Source organism: Sphaerodactylus townsendi, linkage group LG13 (assembly GCF_021028975.2).
Source record: "Sphaerodactylus townsendi isolate TG3544 linkage group LG13, MPM_Stown_v2.3, whole genome shotgun sequence".
Lineage (NCBI taxonomy): Eukaryota > Metazoa > Chordata > Lepidosauria > Squamata > Sphaerodactylidae > Sphaerodactylus > Sphaerodactylus townsendi.
In genome coordinates, this window is record NC_059437.1 from 43,616,106 (window position 1) to 43,633,380 (window position 17,275).

At 41.2% G+C, this 17,275-nt stretch overlaps 1 protein-coding gene across 8 annotated transcripts in view; it reads right to left on the minus strand.

Moving 5' to 3' along the window:
• Positions 1 to 17,067, minus strand: part of CLTCL1 (clathrin heavy chain like 1) — a 50,123-nt gene extending 33,056 nt beyond the window's left edge. For 3 of the 8 annotated variants that reach the window (XM_048513721.1, XM_048513720.1, XM_048513723.1), the window contains exons 1-8: positions 16,783 to 17,067; positions 8,722 to 8,929; positions 8,067 to 8,069; positions 3,664 to 3,932; positions 2,977 to 3,138; positions 2,373 to 2,486; positions 1,484 to 1,657; positions 592 to 789 (exon numbers count right to left, since the gene is read on the minus strand). In XM_048513721.1, the coding sequence (XP_048369678.1) occupies positions 592 to 789; positions 1,484 to 1,657; positions 2,373 to 2,486; positions 2,977 to 3,138; positions 3,664 to 3,932; positions 8,067 to 8,069; positions 8,722 to 8,929; positions 16,783 to 16,824 (1,170 nt within the window). In that variant the 5' untranslated portion in view covers positions 16,825 to 17,067. The remainder of the gene's footprint in view (positions 1 to 591; positions 790 to 1,483; positions 1,658 to 2,372; positions 2,487 to 2,976; positions 3,139 to 3,663; positions 3,933 to 8,066; positions 8,070 to 8,721; positions 8,930 to 16,782) is intronic. The other 5 variants (XM_048513718.1, XM_048513715.1, XM_048513719.1 and 2 more) reach the window with 3 other exon arrangements.
• Between the last annotated feature and the right edge of the window lie 208 nt (positions 17,068 to 17,275).

Consider the following 17,275-nt stretch of genomic DNA (forward strand, 5'->3'; position numbering starts at 1 on the left):
AACATTCTTTAGATGAGTCAAGCTGATCAGAGAAACCATTGCCAAAGTCACTGAACTGTTCAAAGCTTCCAGGTCTGTGGAATATGGCAAGCAGGAGCTAATTGCAGAAATTTGATGGGGGTGGGGGGTGGGGGGGGGGAGACTGCTACCCAATTGAATAGCAAAGCAGAGAGACATACTACTAACTCTAAGACAGGGGTAGGGAACCTTTAACACTCAAAGAGCCATTTGGATCCGTTTTCCACGGGAAATAATTTTTGACATTTAAAATAAAGATAACACTGTATATATTGGGATTTTTTTACCTTTTACTCCGCTCATTCTGAGAAGCGCATGGATGCGCTGGCAAGGATGGGGCCAGTGGCTCGGCTCGGGGAGCCACAGTGCAAGGGCAGAAGAGAAGCATGCAGCTCTCGAGCCGCAGGTTCCCTACCCCTGCTCTAAGACATCTCCGGCAACTGAATAGGGAAATTACTAAAGTTCCCTGGCACCTATCCTTGCCACCCTGAGAATCAGTGCTGTAGTACTACTCAGAGCTGCTAGCTCAGCCAAGGTTATATACAACATACACTCACCTACACCCATGCTTACCTTTGGTGCAGATGCTGCCACTTTGGCTGCTTCTGCATAGTTTCCCTGTGCAAAAAGAGTATTAAATTTTCTAGCAAAGAGCTCTTCTGCGCCAGCCAGGTTACTTCGAATGGCCATCCGCAGACCCAAGTCTGGGTTCTGGAGAACGTTGGTGGCATAGTTCACAATGTTATCCTCTTCAACACAAACAGAAAGTACCTGTGGGGGCAGGGGAAAAAATCAAACTAGAACATGCTCCAGCTTGTAGTGCCATTTGTGCATTCATTGTATAGTACAACATTTAAAACCCCTTGTTCTGAGGAGTTTCGTTTTAAGGAACCATTAAATTGTAACAGAATAACACTGTTACATAAATGCTAACCAGAACAGGGGTAAATACTGAGCAAATACTGAGTTCCATTTTTTTACTGCTTGAATACAGCAAGAGCTCCATCATTAACTTCCCAATATTTGTTTGAATGTCGGCATCATCGTATACTTTTGCAGGAAATGTTTTCTGACCCACCATCCATGAAAGGATTAAAGATTAGCCTGCAAGAACTACAAGTAGTTACTATGGGGTTAAGAGGGGAAGATAGAATAGGTGTATAGTTTAAGTGAAAGAGTGGTCACCATCTGTGTGAGCAGATGTCTGCATTTGTTTGAAGTATGTACACTTGAGGATTTTGAGGATTTTGCTTCAGTACCCAGCCTTGACAAATTTGTAATTTTGAGCTAGCAGAACTGGAAACCTGAGGGATTTCGCTAGAACCCAGTAAGATGGCTTAAAGAAATCTCGAACCAAGAGCTGAACAAGTCACTGGAATCAGTTGAAGGGTAAGATCCAGAGTAAAATGATCTAGTAAGCAACAATAATCTGCAGCTCAAAGACATCCATTGTAATTAGCTTTACCTGTCCTTTTTTGTTCACACCAATAATTCCTGAGGTAGGTTCATGAGGTGCAGTTACAAAAATAGTGTCTGCACTAATACGGTTCATATAGATGCACACGCCAGATTCCAAGTCGTACATATGAATGTATCCATATTTTGTGATCAGATAGATCACACCATGCTTTGTTCCAATCTATCAAAACAAAAGAAGAATCCAGCTGTTACACTGAGAAGCTTATAACTGCTAAACCATTTTTAAACTCAGTTAGGGGTCATTAATGCCATACTGGTTTTTTTTATAGTCAGGAAAGCAGATGCAGTATCAAGCTGGTTTCCATCAAAAACAAAGCTTCATTTTTAAAAGTTCTCATGGCTTGATTACAGAGAGGCTGTTCCAGAGTTATAGAAGCTATGTTTTCATCTAAAATACATTCAGCAGCTGGATGAATGTGTTGATTCTAGGTCTGTTCCAGCTATACTACGAGACAAATGCTTATTTTGTCAAGAACTGATGGCTGCAGAAGTACTCTTCTCAGCTGGATCACACCACATGTTCACTCTTCAGAACCAAAGGCAAGAGCTCATTCAGCTTTATGGTAGAACTGAACAGGTATAATAAATTCACGTGCCTCTGTTGAGGCCACCTTGTCCCTGTACTAAAATTTGAGGGCTGGCATATTAGAACAGAACTCATTTTTCCTCGATGGATTTTGGCTCCTCCCCCCTCCCCATGTGCACTTATTAGAAGTGACTGTACCAGCCTCAGTGTGCAGAGTTCTCATGTCACTGTATATATATTTGAGGATTCTAGATTACTATTCGCACTCAAAACTGAAAAGCAGCAGTATCTTGCAATTATTACAATCCATACAAGTTGGACAGCTCATCAGAAGCATCACACTCATTACCTGCATTGCTACTGGGAAGTCGGTCTGAGCCTCAGGAGGGAAAAATACATCAACAGCTTTCTTGACAAAGGGCTGGTTTCCAGCAGCAGGTTGGCCTACTTCAATTATATGTAGCTACAAAGACAACAATTAGTTTTAAGATCCGCTGTTTCCATGGGCATGTCTTTCTGCTTCAAACTTCCAGCTTTCACATTAGCAAAAGACTGCACCCATACATCTTTGATTTTCCCTAGCAGAAACTTGGATTCTTAGCTATGCATTTTAACAAGTTAATGTTGTTTTGTAGCCCATTTCAGAAAGTTCTACATAACGAGTTAAGCTATTGCAAATTCACTGCTGTAGTGATCATCCACGCCAAAGGCTCTTCAGCATCCAGGGTCACATCTTATAATCACCACTAGGGGTTTCATCTCAAACCCTGACACAGAGTTTTTTTGGATCCTTCACAAGGACCTGTGTGCTCCAGCTACAGTAACACAAGCTACTAGTATTGCCACAAAATTTAAGAATTTTCTCTCTCATTTGTTCACAATCTCAATTAGCTGAATAAAAGCAACAGTTAGCATCAATAAAAGAGGGGAAGAGTCAGCATTAAGATTTTTACCTTGCCTCCTGCAGGGCTTCGCACAGCAAAACAGAAGAGAGTGGATGGCTTGGCATTTCCTTCTATTTTGAATTCTGCAAATGCGGCAGCATGACCTTCTATTGGTTGGGAAACTTTTCTGTCCACTGAATACAGCTGCATGGCGCCAACCACCCGATTTTGCTAATGAAAACAAGGATCACATTCGTGAAGTGGACAAGCTTACCAATGCCAGGAGAATCAGAAGCCCTTACTCCTCCAAGGGACTCCTGTTAGCAACTCAACAGAACAGATTCAGATCTATGCCATATGTCCTCGCATTTCTGACTAGTAAGAAAGCAGAACGTACTGCTGATACATTCAGTAAACTTCAGTTCCACTTCCCAACCATGACCAAAAAACATTTGTTTCATGTTACAAGAAGAGAACGAGGCTGGTGACCCCTCCCCAATCCCAGCCCCATTTATTCTACAGCATTTACTAATATACTGCTTTTCTCCCCAATGGGGATCCAAAGCAGTTTATATTGATCTCTCCTCTATTTTATCTTAACAATCCCCCCTTTTATCTTAACAAAATAAGTGAAGCTCAAAGCTTGTGACAGGCCAACGGTGACCCAGCAAGGTTTCATGACTGTGTGGAGAGCCAAACTTGCAGCTTTCAGATCCCAGTTCAACACTCTTTATCATGCTGGATCTCACTTAATACCTGGGCAGAGATTCCTATGAGGAGTAACCACTTCTGATTTTCATCGGTTCTGTAGTTGATTATTTGGCAGCCTGCAAGACTGGCGTGTCTGTCGAACATCTTCTGAGGGAGCGACTCTCCCTCCATGCTCCAGTGATAGACTGCAGTCTCTGTCACTAAGGCAACTGTATTCACAGATATCCACTTCCAGAAGATCACTTCCTCTGCCATTGTGTGGGCTTTCATTTTACTTTTCATCTCAATGTTAAAGATCTGAAGTGTCTTTCCCGCTAGTATACAAGATACAGAAACAAGGAGAAATCACAGAACTCCAAAATGTTAAGCAACAGCTACTCCCACAGCTTGTGTTTTGTTTTATAAAAGGTAAAACAATAGCAGTTTTTTAGAAGTGTTTTCTAGGATTATAGTTAAAGACAAGAGCCTATACTACACATGCAATGGAAGAGGTAGCAGAACCCTGATGAGATGTAGACAGACTGTCACACTGTTATGTTATCCCACCCAAAAAACCCACACATACTTAAACCTTTTTTGCAAGAGAAAACTAGAAAATCTTGAATGTTTTCAAAGCTGATCCTGCACCCATCTGCAATATTGTCCTCTTTAGACTATTTGACAGGATTCTACCATCTCATTCCACTGAATGTGTATCTCAGCCACAGTGAAAGCACTAAGGAGTATAGTATAGCAATTGTTAGATTGCTACGGTTTGATGTTCAGAGGAAGATGTTAGCCAACAGCTGTATTCAATGAACTTGAAACTCTTGTCACCAATATGTGAAGTGTCAACTTTTGACTTGGTATCAAAAGTTCTTAAAATGGGAGCGCAAACAGTTACCATGCTTCTAGCGGGTGATGCTTTGCGTGGTGATGCTTATGTATCATTTTTTGTCTAGCAAAAGAAAAGCTACTTTTAAAAAAAATTAAAGGAATATTCTAGCATCACAGCATTACAGATACATATTCTAAAGGGTTAGAACATAGAGCTGTCTGAAGAAGAGGATGTGAAGCATTAGCTTGGAAGAAATTATGACCCCTCCCACCCTTTTCATTGCTCCACAGAAGCAAGATTTGGAATAGCTGAAGCTAGATATTTCTGCTACGTAGATCAAAGAAGATCTTACTCTGGCATCATTAGACACTTACTACACATAGGTTTCCAATACATGTTTCACCCTGCCTGAAAATTAAAGTTATTTTGGGACATTCTCTCTACAAACTTAACAGGTAGGTTCTAAACACGCTATTTCTAGGACAGTCTACTATACCATATGTTTTTACTGCAAAAAAAAAATCTCTAATGCTATAGCCAGTGTGTCTTTCACCCCCATTCTTCTAAAATGGCAAGTAATGTGGAATATAACAATTAATCCAGTATTAAGCTAAATTGGTTCACCTTCCTTTACTGCTATGTGAAATGAGGTAGCTTGTGTCGTTTTCTGCCACTTGGGTGAGCAAGTGTCATTTATGAGCAGTTGCTCGATATCCAAGCAAGCCAAAGGTGCTTGTTACTTTCTAGAACAAGATTAGATTCTACTCGTTTTGAAGATGCTACCACTGTTGTAACTTAAAACAGCTTAAGTATTTATGTACTCACCATGACATAGTAGACTCTTGTTCAGGAAAGCTTATGCTATAGTAAGAACTCATCTTCAACATGCCACAAGATCACCATTTATTTTTGCTGCAGTAGGTTAATATGGCCATGCCACTGGTATTCTTCTCCTATCAACTGGCAAAGTTCAAGTATAGCTAGCTTGTTTCACCAAGCGATAAACTGGACTGCTGCAGAGTAATCTTAAACTGAACAGCTTGACCAAAAGCCTTCAAATTCTTCTGACAAATAATTAGATGCACTTTATAATCTGCAAACTCCTAGTTTGCATACTACACTGAGAGATGAATGTTTAAGTGGTTCCAGAAGACTGAAGGATCTAGAAACCTTCTGTGTGCTTCAAAACCTTGGAATTGTACCTATTCAACTGCATGGCTCTCCCAGCTTGAAGGTTGGGTAAGAGACACTTTTGGCCATAAAAGGAATAAAGTTAATTTACTTGACAGACCCCTCAGTATTATTCTCGACAGTTATCCTAGAATCGTCTGTAGTCAGAAGCAAAGTGATTTGAGCACACTGCTGCTACTTTTTACCAGTTCATTCTGAATGGCAGCTTTTGTTACTCTAAAAAGGAAGTAAACCCCACTAACCCAATTGAACTATCCTTCATGTGGCAGGAGAACAGATTAGGCATTCTTTTCTCCAGAAGCAAAAGTGGCCTGGATCCAGGAAGGGGCAAAAAGAGAAATGCAGCACTATTCATCTTGATACGCAACAGCAAAAATTCCAAGACTCAAGCTAGAAGTGATTCACAGCTGCCTAGAAGGGAATATCAAGATCAAGGTGTTTGCATTTCCTAGAGTCTTTGCCTCATAACAAAGCCACTGATCTTCCTCTACAGTCAAACATGCCCTTTCTATGTATAGTGCCCCTGACAGGCTAGCTCTCTGTTTTTTGACCTAGGTGTCCAGAGACAGCTTCAAGGCCCTAAACTGGAGGATTTAGGATTTTATTCCTTTGGAACAACAATACAACACATTAGCAGGGTATCCCATTCTACAGAGGCAAACACCATTCCCCTATGGAAAAGTACATTTTGAAGATGGGTGGATAGGGATAATGAAGCTGAGGCCTGACTTTTGCAACAACGCCAAAGAGCCTAAAGTTTCTAAGATGAGGACATATTAAAACCCTGCTCATGTTTTATTGTTAAGTCAGATGATGTCATATTATTTTGTAGCCTCTTTAACTGATTTCTCAGTACAACGTTACATTACTGGGACAGGACATGCCAAGAGCATAGCAGCTCTAACAAGCAGACTCACGTCTGCCTAGCTCTGCAAAAATTACGCAAAGAACAATACACAACAGCTTTACCCCAGTCACACCAGTAACATCACTTATTGCAGATTGGGTCACATATTGTCATCCCCACAAAAAGAAAAAAATATCCACCATAGAGGAGCAGTCCAAAGCAGCAAGAATGACATGTCTGAATCAAGTCTCTTGTCTTAAGAGGCAAAAACTGTTCTCTATTCAGATGCCTGAGTAGCAGATCAGATTCTTGGGAGATGAGGCTTTGAACACTTTACATTTGTGCAAGAGTAGAGCATGAAATTGCATTTTTGCATTCCCATGCTATGCGTATGGAAATGTCCTTCAAAGTGTCTGCATTCCCCATTCTGTTCAACAAAGGTTACTGGAAGTGGTACAGAACAAAAAACAAGATAGACAGATACAAGGACAATAATGCTTTGATCACTGTGGGAATGCCACATGCAATCCAGAAATGCAATCTGTATGCATACACATAGTTTAGAGAAGCACTTTGTTTCTCAGGAATGAGTATTACAGGTTCATTGATTAAACGAACCACACCAACCACACAAAGGGGAAATCACAATGTACAAAAAGGTTTTTCTGCAATCCCCACAGTCCACCACAGAAGCTCAGAATACAGTACCCAAGTGTCTAAGAAACATAAATTTGTGTGCATAGCTGCTGGAAGCTAGGTGTTTGTGCTACCATTACTGCATAAGAGGTATAGTCAGCCCCATCTCCCAACACCGCTTGAAGTGGCATGTAGAAAAGCTTATGGTAATGCTACAACACCTCTTATAAATTAGTGGCTCCCTCTCCCATGTTGCCGTTCAATATTACTTGCATCTCTGTGGTTAGCATAATCACTGCATAGCAACAAAGTAGTGTTAGATTTCAGTTAGTTTAGTTGTAGCCCTGGACATAATTGTTTCATGGCCAATAGCTTGACTCATAAGGGTCCAAGATAGTGCCTAGTAGAGTGCAATGCCATACAGATTCTTGGGTTAGAATTACCAATGGTGCTTATTCACTGCATGCTATATTCACAGAGGCTGTTCAAAATAGTCTACTGCCTCCAGTATGTTTTTAGCAAGCATCAGCATACGTCTCAGGCTCCTGATGGTAACATTCCAAATTGAAAAATTAAGCAATAAATGACATCGTGGACCCCTACAAGTATTGTTATAGACTTTGGGGACAAAGTACCACATTTAAGATCAGATCAGTGACCAGCACACAAGACACCATGCTAGCAGTGGTCTCTCATAAAAGTATTGCAACTTATTTTGGTTGATTAACTAACTGTACTCTGATGGTACTGCTCGTGGCCATCTCTTGGTACAGTTATACCCATCACAAGCCAAACAGTAGAAAAGAGCAGCTTCGCTTTCCAAACTGACAGCATCTAGACCCCAATTAACTCCATTACAAATTGCCAGATTGCCTTTTTTCAAAATTCAGTACTTTTTATGAGATTAGACCATCCCATACTATTAAACATGAAATGGGTCAGGACAAGTTAACTCACCATCTGTTTTAAGACAAGAATGCAGGAAGGAAAGTACATGGTCAGTGACAGTGACACCATTTTAATACTAGACACTAAAGAGCTTTTGCATCTGCTTGAACAGGGACATTTTTAGCCGCTGCTCAGGGAGCACCAGAAAAAAAAAACACAGTCCCAGAATCTTGAAGACAAGCTGCAACACAAGCTTTGCATTTCAATTTTACTTAGCCAAAAACTTGCGACTGAATCTAAACATCATTTTGCAATTTGTACTGACAGGGTGCAATTTAAATGGCAGATGTAACTGCTGACAAATACTTCCCCTGTAACAGCAGTGTGCACTGTCTGAGCTGGAAAAGTCAATTGGGAGCTTAGGAATTCTCTAGCCCAGATAAATTTATTTTATATAGATACATTTTACTGACTAGATTGCACGTTTGCTGCATCATTTTAACACTGATTTTCAACAGTTTGCTACTTAACACAGAATTTCACAAGCCAGCTTTTTCCCAGTAAAATAACAGGCACTATTCCGAACATGCCAGTCTTCTGACAACCGGGCTTTATCTACTGGATGCCAATTATGTTTGCAGCACAGCTGCATTACAGTTGTGCGGAATTCTTTGCAGTCCACCTTTTGTCCCAGGTAAATTCCAGTACAGTAAACTTAACTTACCTTTCAGAGCAATTACTTTAGAAGCTGGATTCATGATGGCACTTTCTGCAGAGATTGGGCGCCTGATTGGAGTTGTTGGATCACTCATGTCGATGATCACAACCTGTGCTTGCTCTCCGACTTTTTCACGGATGCATATGAATTTGTCAGATTCCATTGTTAGGGTACTGAATCCAATGTTTGCTGGATTTATCCCAAGATTTTGGAGCTAAACAGACAATAACTGGTTAATATTTGAATGTTGCATAGGTTTTCTTACCCCTAGATGAGAGCCCTTCTTAAATATCAAAAACGAAAGTATTTTGGGAAATGGGACACATTTTACCATAACCCAGATAAAGGACACAAAACCTCAGATGTTATGCAACTGTCCAGCTGCCATATTGTTATTACAAGCTGCTCGGTAACTATTTTAAAAACAGCTACCAGCCATATTTATGTACTTTTATATTTACAAAGTCTCTTTATTAGAGAGTGAGATTCAGTTTACAAGATCAGAAGAACTGAGACGATTGCTAAGTAGCAAGTGTGCAAGATGAACAGTAAAGTTACTGGAAGGGATATAATGGTTGTTCTGTGGGTTGCACATTCCATTACACTCTAGATATGTGAAGGCTTGGAGAAAAGCTAGAAAAATTCAAAGAACTTATCTCTTTTTACTCTAGGAAGCCTTTTACAAAGGAACAACTAAACATTTTGGGGGGGATGAAAAATTCCTGTGATAACATTCTCACACACAATGCAGACATCCAATATTTTGAAACATATATGTTGTATAAATGTGACTGGCATTAATATACTATAATATAGTGTCTGATAAATTTTACAGCCAAATGGTCCAAATACATAGAATTAACCCAGATCTTGTCAAAATACTAAAAATAAGCTTACTGAGAAAGTATTGCATATATTTCGTTCACTGCCCTTACATGTATTTTTCCCCAAAAGAGAGTTTACTTATGGCTTTAGAGGTTCTACAAATGTTATTTTTCTAAAAACAAAAGTTTAACAATGCGTCTTATTGGAACCAATTAACACAGCAAAGAACAAGTTTTTGAGTTATCCAGAACTCTTCGCCAGGCTGGATTTTTAACTGGAGGGGGCGGGGAGAGAATTTCTCCAGCCAAGACCTTAAGGTAGGGGTGTCCAACTTTGGAGTCCCAGATGTTCATGGGCTATGATTCCCATCAGTCCGTGCTAGCATGGTCAATGGACACCCCTGCCTTATGGCCTTGCTTGTTATCCTCATGTGTTATATTTGCCTCCCTATTCAGCATTTCAAATTGCACTGGCATTAGGTAATACCTTTGGCCTTCTGCAAAGGAAAAACACACAACAAAAGAGGAAGCATCCCATTAAAAATACAAAAACCAGCAGCTGATCAAATTATTATTCTACTTGACCAGCAGCAACTCCACAAAGTCTCAAGCAGAGGTCTTCCTCTTATCGATTACCTGATCCTTTTAACTCACCTCAACACTAGTGCTATTCTAACAAAATCAGCATGATATCAAGCTGCAAACCATAGTATACATGCTATTTATGTTCTATTTTCTTAAATATTTATACTCCACCTTTCCTCTTGGCTCAAGGCCAAGGTAATTTACTACACAACAGAGGAACTGAAGCACTACCAGATAGGAATATTACTGCCATTTGCCACCTCTCAGTACTTTGCTTTCATCATTTTGGAAGCCCTGATTATCTTTAAATCAAGGCAGGGAACAGAAAAGGGGAGAGCTTCAATAACTTTCAGCAACCATATAGTTTGTCCAGCAGAATACAGGACTAAATCGAAAAGCAACAAAATAATCCATCACTGCCTATGAACAGGATAGCTTCAAGTTTATTAGAAAAGAACCAAACTGAAAATACAGAAATTTGTGACAAACTCAAATGAAAGCAAAAGAAGAAGAGTTTGGATTTATACCCCAATCCCCTTTCTCTCCTCAAGGGGCTTACAATCTCCTTTCCCTTCCCCACCCACAACAAACACCCTGTGAGGTGGGTGGGGCTCAGAGAGCTCCACAGAGCTGTGACTAGCCCAAGGTCACCCAGCTGGCATGTGCTGGAGTACACAGGCTAATCTGAATTCCCCAGATAAGCCTCCACAGCTCAAGTGGCAAAGAAGGGAATCAAACCTAGTTCTCCAGATTAGAGTGCACCTGCTCTTAACCACTACGCCACTGCTGCTCCTTTGCCTTCTAGACAAAGAAGCTGTTGACTGGAAAGCACCCATGCAGTGTTTCAGAAATGATATATCAGCCCGTAAGAAGTCTTTCCAGCTCTGAGCAATGAAGTAGGTTCATCCGAACATTAGATGGATAACTTGAGGACAAGCTAGGCCTTGCAAATCATGTGCAACAGAGGAAGCTGAAGTTGAACATATGAGCAACTATCAAAGATTTTTTGGGGTAAGGACAGAGAATTAAAAAAAAGAACTCTCTTAGGTTGTGATCTGCAGCATTAAGCAAGTCAAGAAGTCACAGCTTTGCCACATTTCTGTGCCGTTTAGTTGTGGCAATGTTCCACTCTTACATCAATAGGCTCTGTTTGCTGCTGTTACACACTGTTCTCAGGAGGCGTAGATGGAAATGCTTCGCAATAGGCACAAAAATAGCATCTGAATTAAATGATATATTCGTATTTCTGACTTTTCAGAGACTAATATTTAACTCTGTGTAATGTATAGGAAAAACAGGGAAGACCTTTAAAAAATCCGAACAAATAAACCAGCATGAACAACGCAAGTGTTTGAAAGTCTCTGTTTGATACACGTTTTGCATCATTTTAAGTCCTATTCACAAGAACTATTAGTTTATCTACAACAGTTAAAGCTACACAAAACTGAGAGTATCAAAGGGAAGAAACTCATATCCCAACAAATACAAGTTTTCTACATGAAGAGCTGGATCTTTGCTCCTTCTTTCAATCACATGAGATAAGATATTTTCTGTTCTTGACAATGCCTGGTGCAGCACCAAATCCAGTCTATTCTTTGAAATATGGAAAAACTGACGCCCTGCAGAGCCACAAAAACTAAAACGTACTCAAATGCCATTAATCTCTAACCAAATGCACTGGACAAGATTTTTTTTAACAGCATTCCTTCCTCCCACTTGAGGAAGCCTCCTCCCAGTTAACTATATACAGAAGTCGGCAGATATTCTTAAATCAGACTTGCAGGAAGGAGGGAGTTTAAAGCAATCCCCAATGAATGTTAGGGGAAAAAAAGAATACTGCAATCATTCTCATGACAGCCCTATTAACACTACCATGTTTCTTCCATCCAGGGCAATCCTAAGTATACCTTTCTGGGAACAAACCCCCTGTGAATATACTCAAGAAGACCTGTGTAGGATTGCTCTTAGTCCATTAATCTTTTTTCAAATATCCTAATCAATATTTTAATGTGTTCTGCAACTTTAACATACTAATCCCATAAGATGGGTGTTACAGAGTGTTGGACTAAGATCTGGGAAACCTGGATTCAGATTCCCACTCAGCCATACAGGGTGCTAGGGGACCTTCAGCCCAGTACTCTCAGCCTACATGATCTCATCAGATCTCAAAGTTAATCACTGAGTAGTATTTGGATGGGAGATCTCCAAGGAAATCTAGGGTTGCTACAGAGGCAGGAAATGGCAAACCACCTCTGAACACCTCTTGTTTTGAAAAAGCTGTGATTTGCTAGCAAAAAAAACACACCCTACCTCACAGGGTTGCTGAAGGACAAAATGGAATTGAACTATGCATATCACACTAAACCTCTTGAGCGGAGGGTGAGATAAATATCAGGATCAGCAAAGGTATTTGTTCCACCCTGGGATTAGGGTTTTTTTTTTGGGGGGGGGGGGGGGGCCGGGGCTTGACTTCAGATAGGTTGTTTTTTGTTATTTTTGTTCTCTACTCTGATGATGGCAAAATTATTTCTATAGAGTTATTTGCTACGATGATTTCTCAGCTCCAATTTTTAATTGCCTAATCAAATTTTCATGCTGCGTATTTACTGCCTGTCATGTAGGCATGCAACTAAGTGTTCATTTAAGGAACACATTCCCAACTATGGCTCTTTACTAGATTGTTTCTATCTGTTACTGAGCTGAGATTTCAGCAAACCTTAAGAAAGATTACTATTTCATAGAGAAAATTTTAACTGGCTATCAAATCCAGGTTACTGGTTCCCACAAACTTATGTGCAAAGGAACTGAAGAAAGCTCAGTTATATAGCAGCAGTGCCTTTTTTATAGCAGTTTCAGCATAATTGAGAGATAGTTCCTACAAAGAAAGCAAGACACAGTTCATTTTAGATAATGACTCATAATTCTTTCAGTCTATTCATGAAGAATGTGTGTCCATATATTTGTTTCTGAGGAATAGGGTAGTTAAGCACATGTTTTATGTCAAGGTCATTTTGCATCAACAGCCATAAGAACATATAAAGATACGCTCTCAAGACAGGTAATTTCACTGGTAAGTTACCTGTCCCGACCATCAGAGCTCATAAAAGCAAATTTAGAAGGCACCAGTAGCACACACCTAAGTTATTATTCATACCAGGCTTCTAGTGACAACTGTTTGATAAAGTATAATTGAATACAATTTTCAATGAAGCAACCAGAACACTAGATTCCAATTTGACTTTCTTGGAAAACAGGAGTGGGAGCCCAATTTTGCAAACCACAAAGCGGAGCAAAGCTTACAGAATGGATCTTTGTCACTGTCCCCTTTTTCTGAGCTCCCTAGAATTCTGAACTGAGGAAGGTGAGAATTTTCACAAACACAGGGGGGTGAAGTGTCAAAAAATCAGCAATAAGTGCTCTTCTACTGCACTGACTGAAGTGCTCTTTCTGCCAGCAAAACATAGTGCTTGATACAATCCCAAATGCAAATATTATAGCATTAGGAGCATCTCATTCATTGCTTGGGTTTTCCTTTTGTACTCACAGCTGGCTAAGAGAACAGGCACTTCACAGATAGTCCAATAAAGTAGAAACCACCTATTTAAATACAACTCCTTAGAACAGGACATCTGTTGGATGCATAACCCTGGTATTTCACTGTCAAGCTCGGGTTGTTGTCATTCTATCCCTTCTCTGCTGTATGATGGCTCTTGCTGACCACTTGACACCATATTGTTGCTTCAAGAAGAATGGCTTAATACCAAAAATAGATGTAGTCTCAACAGTTTAATGTTAGATCCAGCTTTAACAGTAGAATAAGCAGCTCCATAGGAGTCACCATGTCAAATGGAGGCCTCCGGCACAGCAAGGGAGGTGCAGAGCTTAGAGTCTTTGCCAAGTCGACTTCCTGTAGTTTCATTCATTTACAGAATTCCTTCAATTCCTGCTTTAAATTGCCTTTCCTTAAGCCAACATTCTCTGTAAACCCAGTCTGCAGACAACTCTCCCACCCGCTTATCAAAGCTCTTGTGGCAAGTTAGAGTTTACATTCTTTAGAAATGACCACACATTCTTTAGAAATGACCACTACGTTAACACAATGAGTATATATACAGCTGCCTATCAAGTTGGTTTTATCAGTACAAGGTGAAGCCAAAAATAGTCAACTCCCTACTTACTTAACCTAGAGTCCATCTTTCTCCCCAATGGAGACCTAAAGCAGCTTACATCTTCTCCATTTTATCCTCACAACAACCTTATGAGGTAGGTTAGGCTGAGAGTGTGATTGGTCAAAGGTCACCCAGCAAGCTTCCACAGCAGAGTGGAATCTTGTCTCCCAGATCCTAATTCACTCTAATCACTATACCACATTGGCTTTCAACAGCTCCTTTCTGGAAACCACTTGGGAGAATAGACAGAATAACGCTCATTCAATTTAGTCTACAGGTTCAGATGCCTATTTTTTTTCACCTCCTCCTTAGACATATTACATTAGGGGTGCTTCTCCTGTATCCTTCCCAACTCAAAAATTCAAAGTAGAACTCCACTTTAAGTCCTACTATCAGGCTGAGCAGGAATAGGTCCTGTATTTACCTTTCTATGGCTTTAAGGGCTGCTTCCATGCATAGATACTGTAGTCACATTAAATTAGTCCAAGCACCGAACGTTTAAAACATTCATATTTAAAACTGTTGCATTTCAACATTATGCTGTATTCCTTCGTAGCAGTGAAAATCCTGATACTCATTGGCTGAACTGGTGTGATGTTCAGACTGCTCAGTTCATCAGGGAAATAAATCTGCAGTCAGTTGTCAATCTGAGTTGCACTTAAATCTCATGCAGGGACATATCAAGGATGAAGAGGTGCAGAGACAAAGAGAAGATGGGAAAACCCGAAGGCAAGGAGGTTGAAGGGGCATTCAAAGCAGGGCAACCAGGAAGAATTTTTGGAAGTTTGAAAACAGCCATCCAATGTCCTCTTCATTGGGTTCACCAATCAACTGGAAGGCTCATCAGTGCAGGAACTCAGTAGGATTTATCTCTTCAGTTCAAGAATGAGTCTTAGCTTAGCTGATGCACACATGGTGAAATTAATCTGGTGCAGTTGCAGGCAGGAACTCTATCCTACTTATCCCTCCGGAAGATACCAATGACTGTACTCTTTCTACAGTCACCCAGCAATCATAAGCTAAACTTCTTGAAGAACTAGGTTTGTTAACACAAACTGGACATTTTCAGATTTCAGACCTTCCCTATGCCTCACTAGGGGAAGATAAAATGTTTCAACACAGCCATAAAAATGTAAAAAATTCCAACACTAAACAGGAAACAAAACATCAGGCACTTCACATTTGGAAATGGAGGCCTCCGGCACAGCAAGGGAGGTGCAGAGCTTAGAGTCTTTGCCAAGTCGACTTCCTGTAGTTTCATTCATTTACAGAATTCCTTCAATTCCTGCTTTAAATTGCCTTTCCTTAAGCCAACATTCTCTGTAAACCCAGTCTGCAGACAACTCTCCCACCCGCTTATCAAAGCTCTTGTGGCAAGTTAGAGTTTACACTACTCAAAAATGTGCACTTATTTTAGATGGGGCTAAGTCTCAGTAATGGGGCACAGCCCTTAGCATTTGTTAGCATTACCAAAGATTTTGCCAGAGGAGGAGAAGTAAAAAAGGGAGACAAGCCAGAGATCTGCAGGTTTCAGACCAAATTTGGTTGCTCTTTCCCAAATCCTTCTCCGTCTGTATTTCAATTTGTACAATTTGAGAGGTTCCTAAAAACACCAGGAGTTTTAGAGGTTTCTGATGGGTGAAAACCTCCCTAGGGTCAAAGCTGTGAGCAGTTACCACCCAATCTCCACAATTATGTTCTTAATGTGTCTTCTACTGCACTCCATATTTCTTATAGGGTGGCAATGCAGCCAGAAACCTCAATGCTTGCCTCTCCACTCCACACACAAAAAGGAGGAGGAGGAGAGTCAGTCATTCAAGGGGCCAGTGACTCTGCACAAATACCCGCAAAGGCTGCAATCCAAAGTCAGGTACCCTTAGTAAAGCACAAAAAGAAGAGGGGTGGGGGGAGAAATCCAGTACCTACATCAGGTGCAGCAGGAGTTAGATTATTCCCCCAACAGAGAAATAAGGAGTTTTATCTAAAATAGGCAACTGTGCACATTTTTTAAACTAGCATAAAGAGCGGGTGGGGGAGAAACTCTGCGTTCAATGAAAATACATATTTTATTCCTTCATTTCTGAGGGTAGGAAACAGAATAAAAGCGATGGAAGATACAGAAAAATCTCCTCCCCACAAAGAAAAATTAGAGAATCCCCCATACACAGACACAAGAGAGATTCTCACGCATGCTTCCCAAATTTAACCTCCCATCTCCTTTCCCTCTCTCTCCCATAACTGGCTTCACTGTCCTTCTGGGGGCGGGACTGGGGGGCTTATCCCCCTACACAAATGCATGTACCCTTCCTCAAGTGCAGGAAGCCCCCTCCCCATAGTAGGCCGCAGCCACTTTCCCCTGTCTATTCACCATTCAGCACTAAAATGGGATGGGGGGGGGGGGAGAGATAGAAGAAAAGGGGCAGACCCACCCACCAGTTTTTCACCCCAAGCAGCCCCCCCGAAAGCCCCTCCCCCCAGCAGCTGCTCACCTGAAAATGCTCCTGGAATCGAATAGGGAGTATTTGAGCCATGGTGGAGGAAAAGCAGCCCTCCTTGGGTGGGGAGCACAAAAAAAGAAAAGGGGGCCGGGGGAAGGAGTTAAGAGTGGGGGGCAGCGCTGAGGGTCGGGCCGCAGAAAGCGAGCCGCTGCTGCTGCGCCCCCCCTCACTCGCGCGCGCAAGGGGAGGGGGTGGCGGTTGGCAGGCAGAGACGCAACTGCGCAGGCGCTGAGGTCCCCCCTTCTCCCTCTCTCCGGGCCTCCCGCTCCATCGGCGCCGGCTCCCTTTTCTGCCTCATCTCCCGGACCCCATCACTCTACAGTGGAGATCACTCCGCTCCTCAGGGGAAAAAAAAGAGGCAGGGTCTTCTAAGAAATAGTCCCTTCCCAAGTCAATTGTTTCATTCTTAGAAGTCCGTCCTTCAGATGTTTCCCTCGCATATACACACTGGAAGCCTTTCTGGAGGGGATTTGATAGGGCTGCC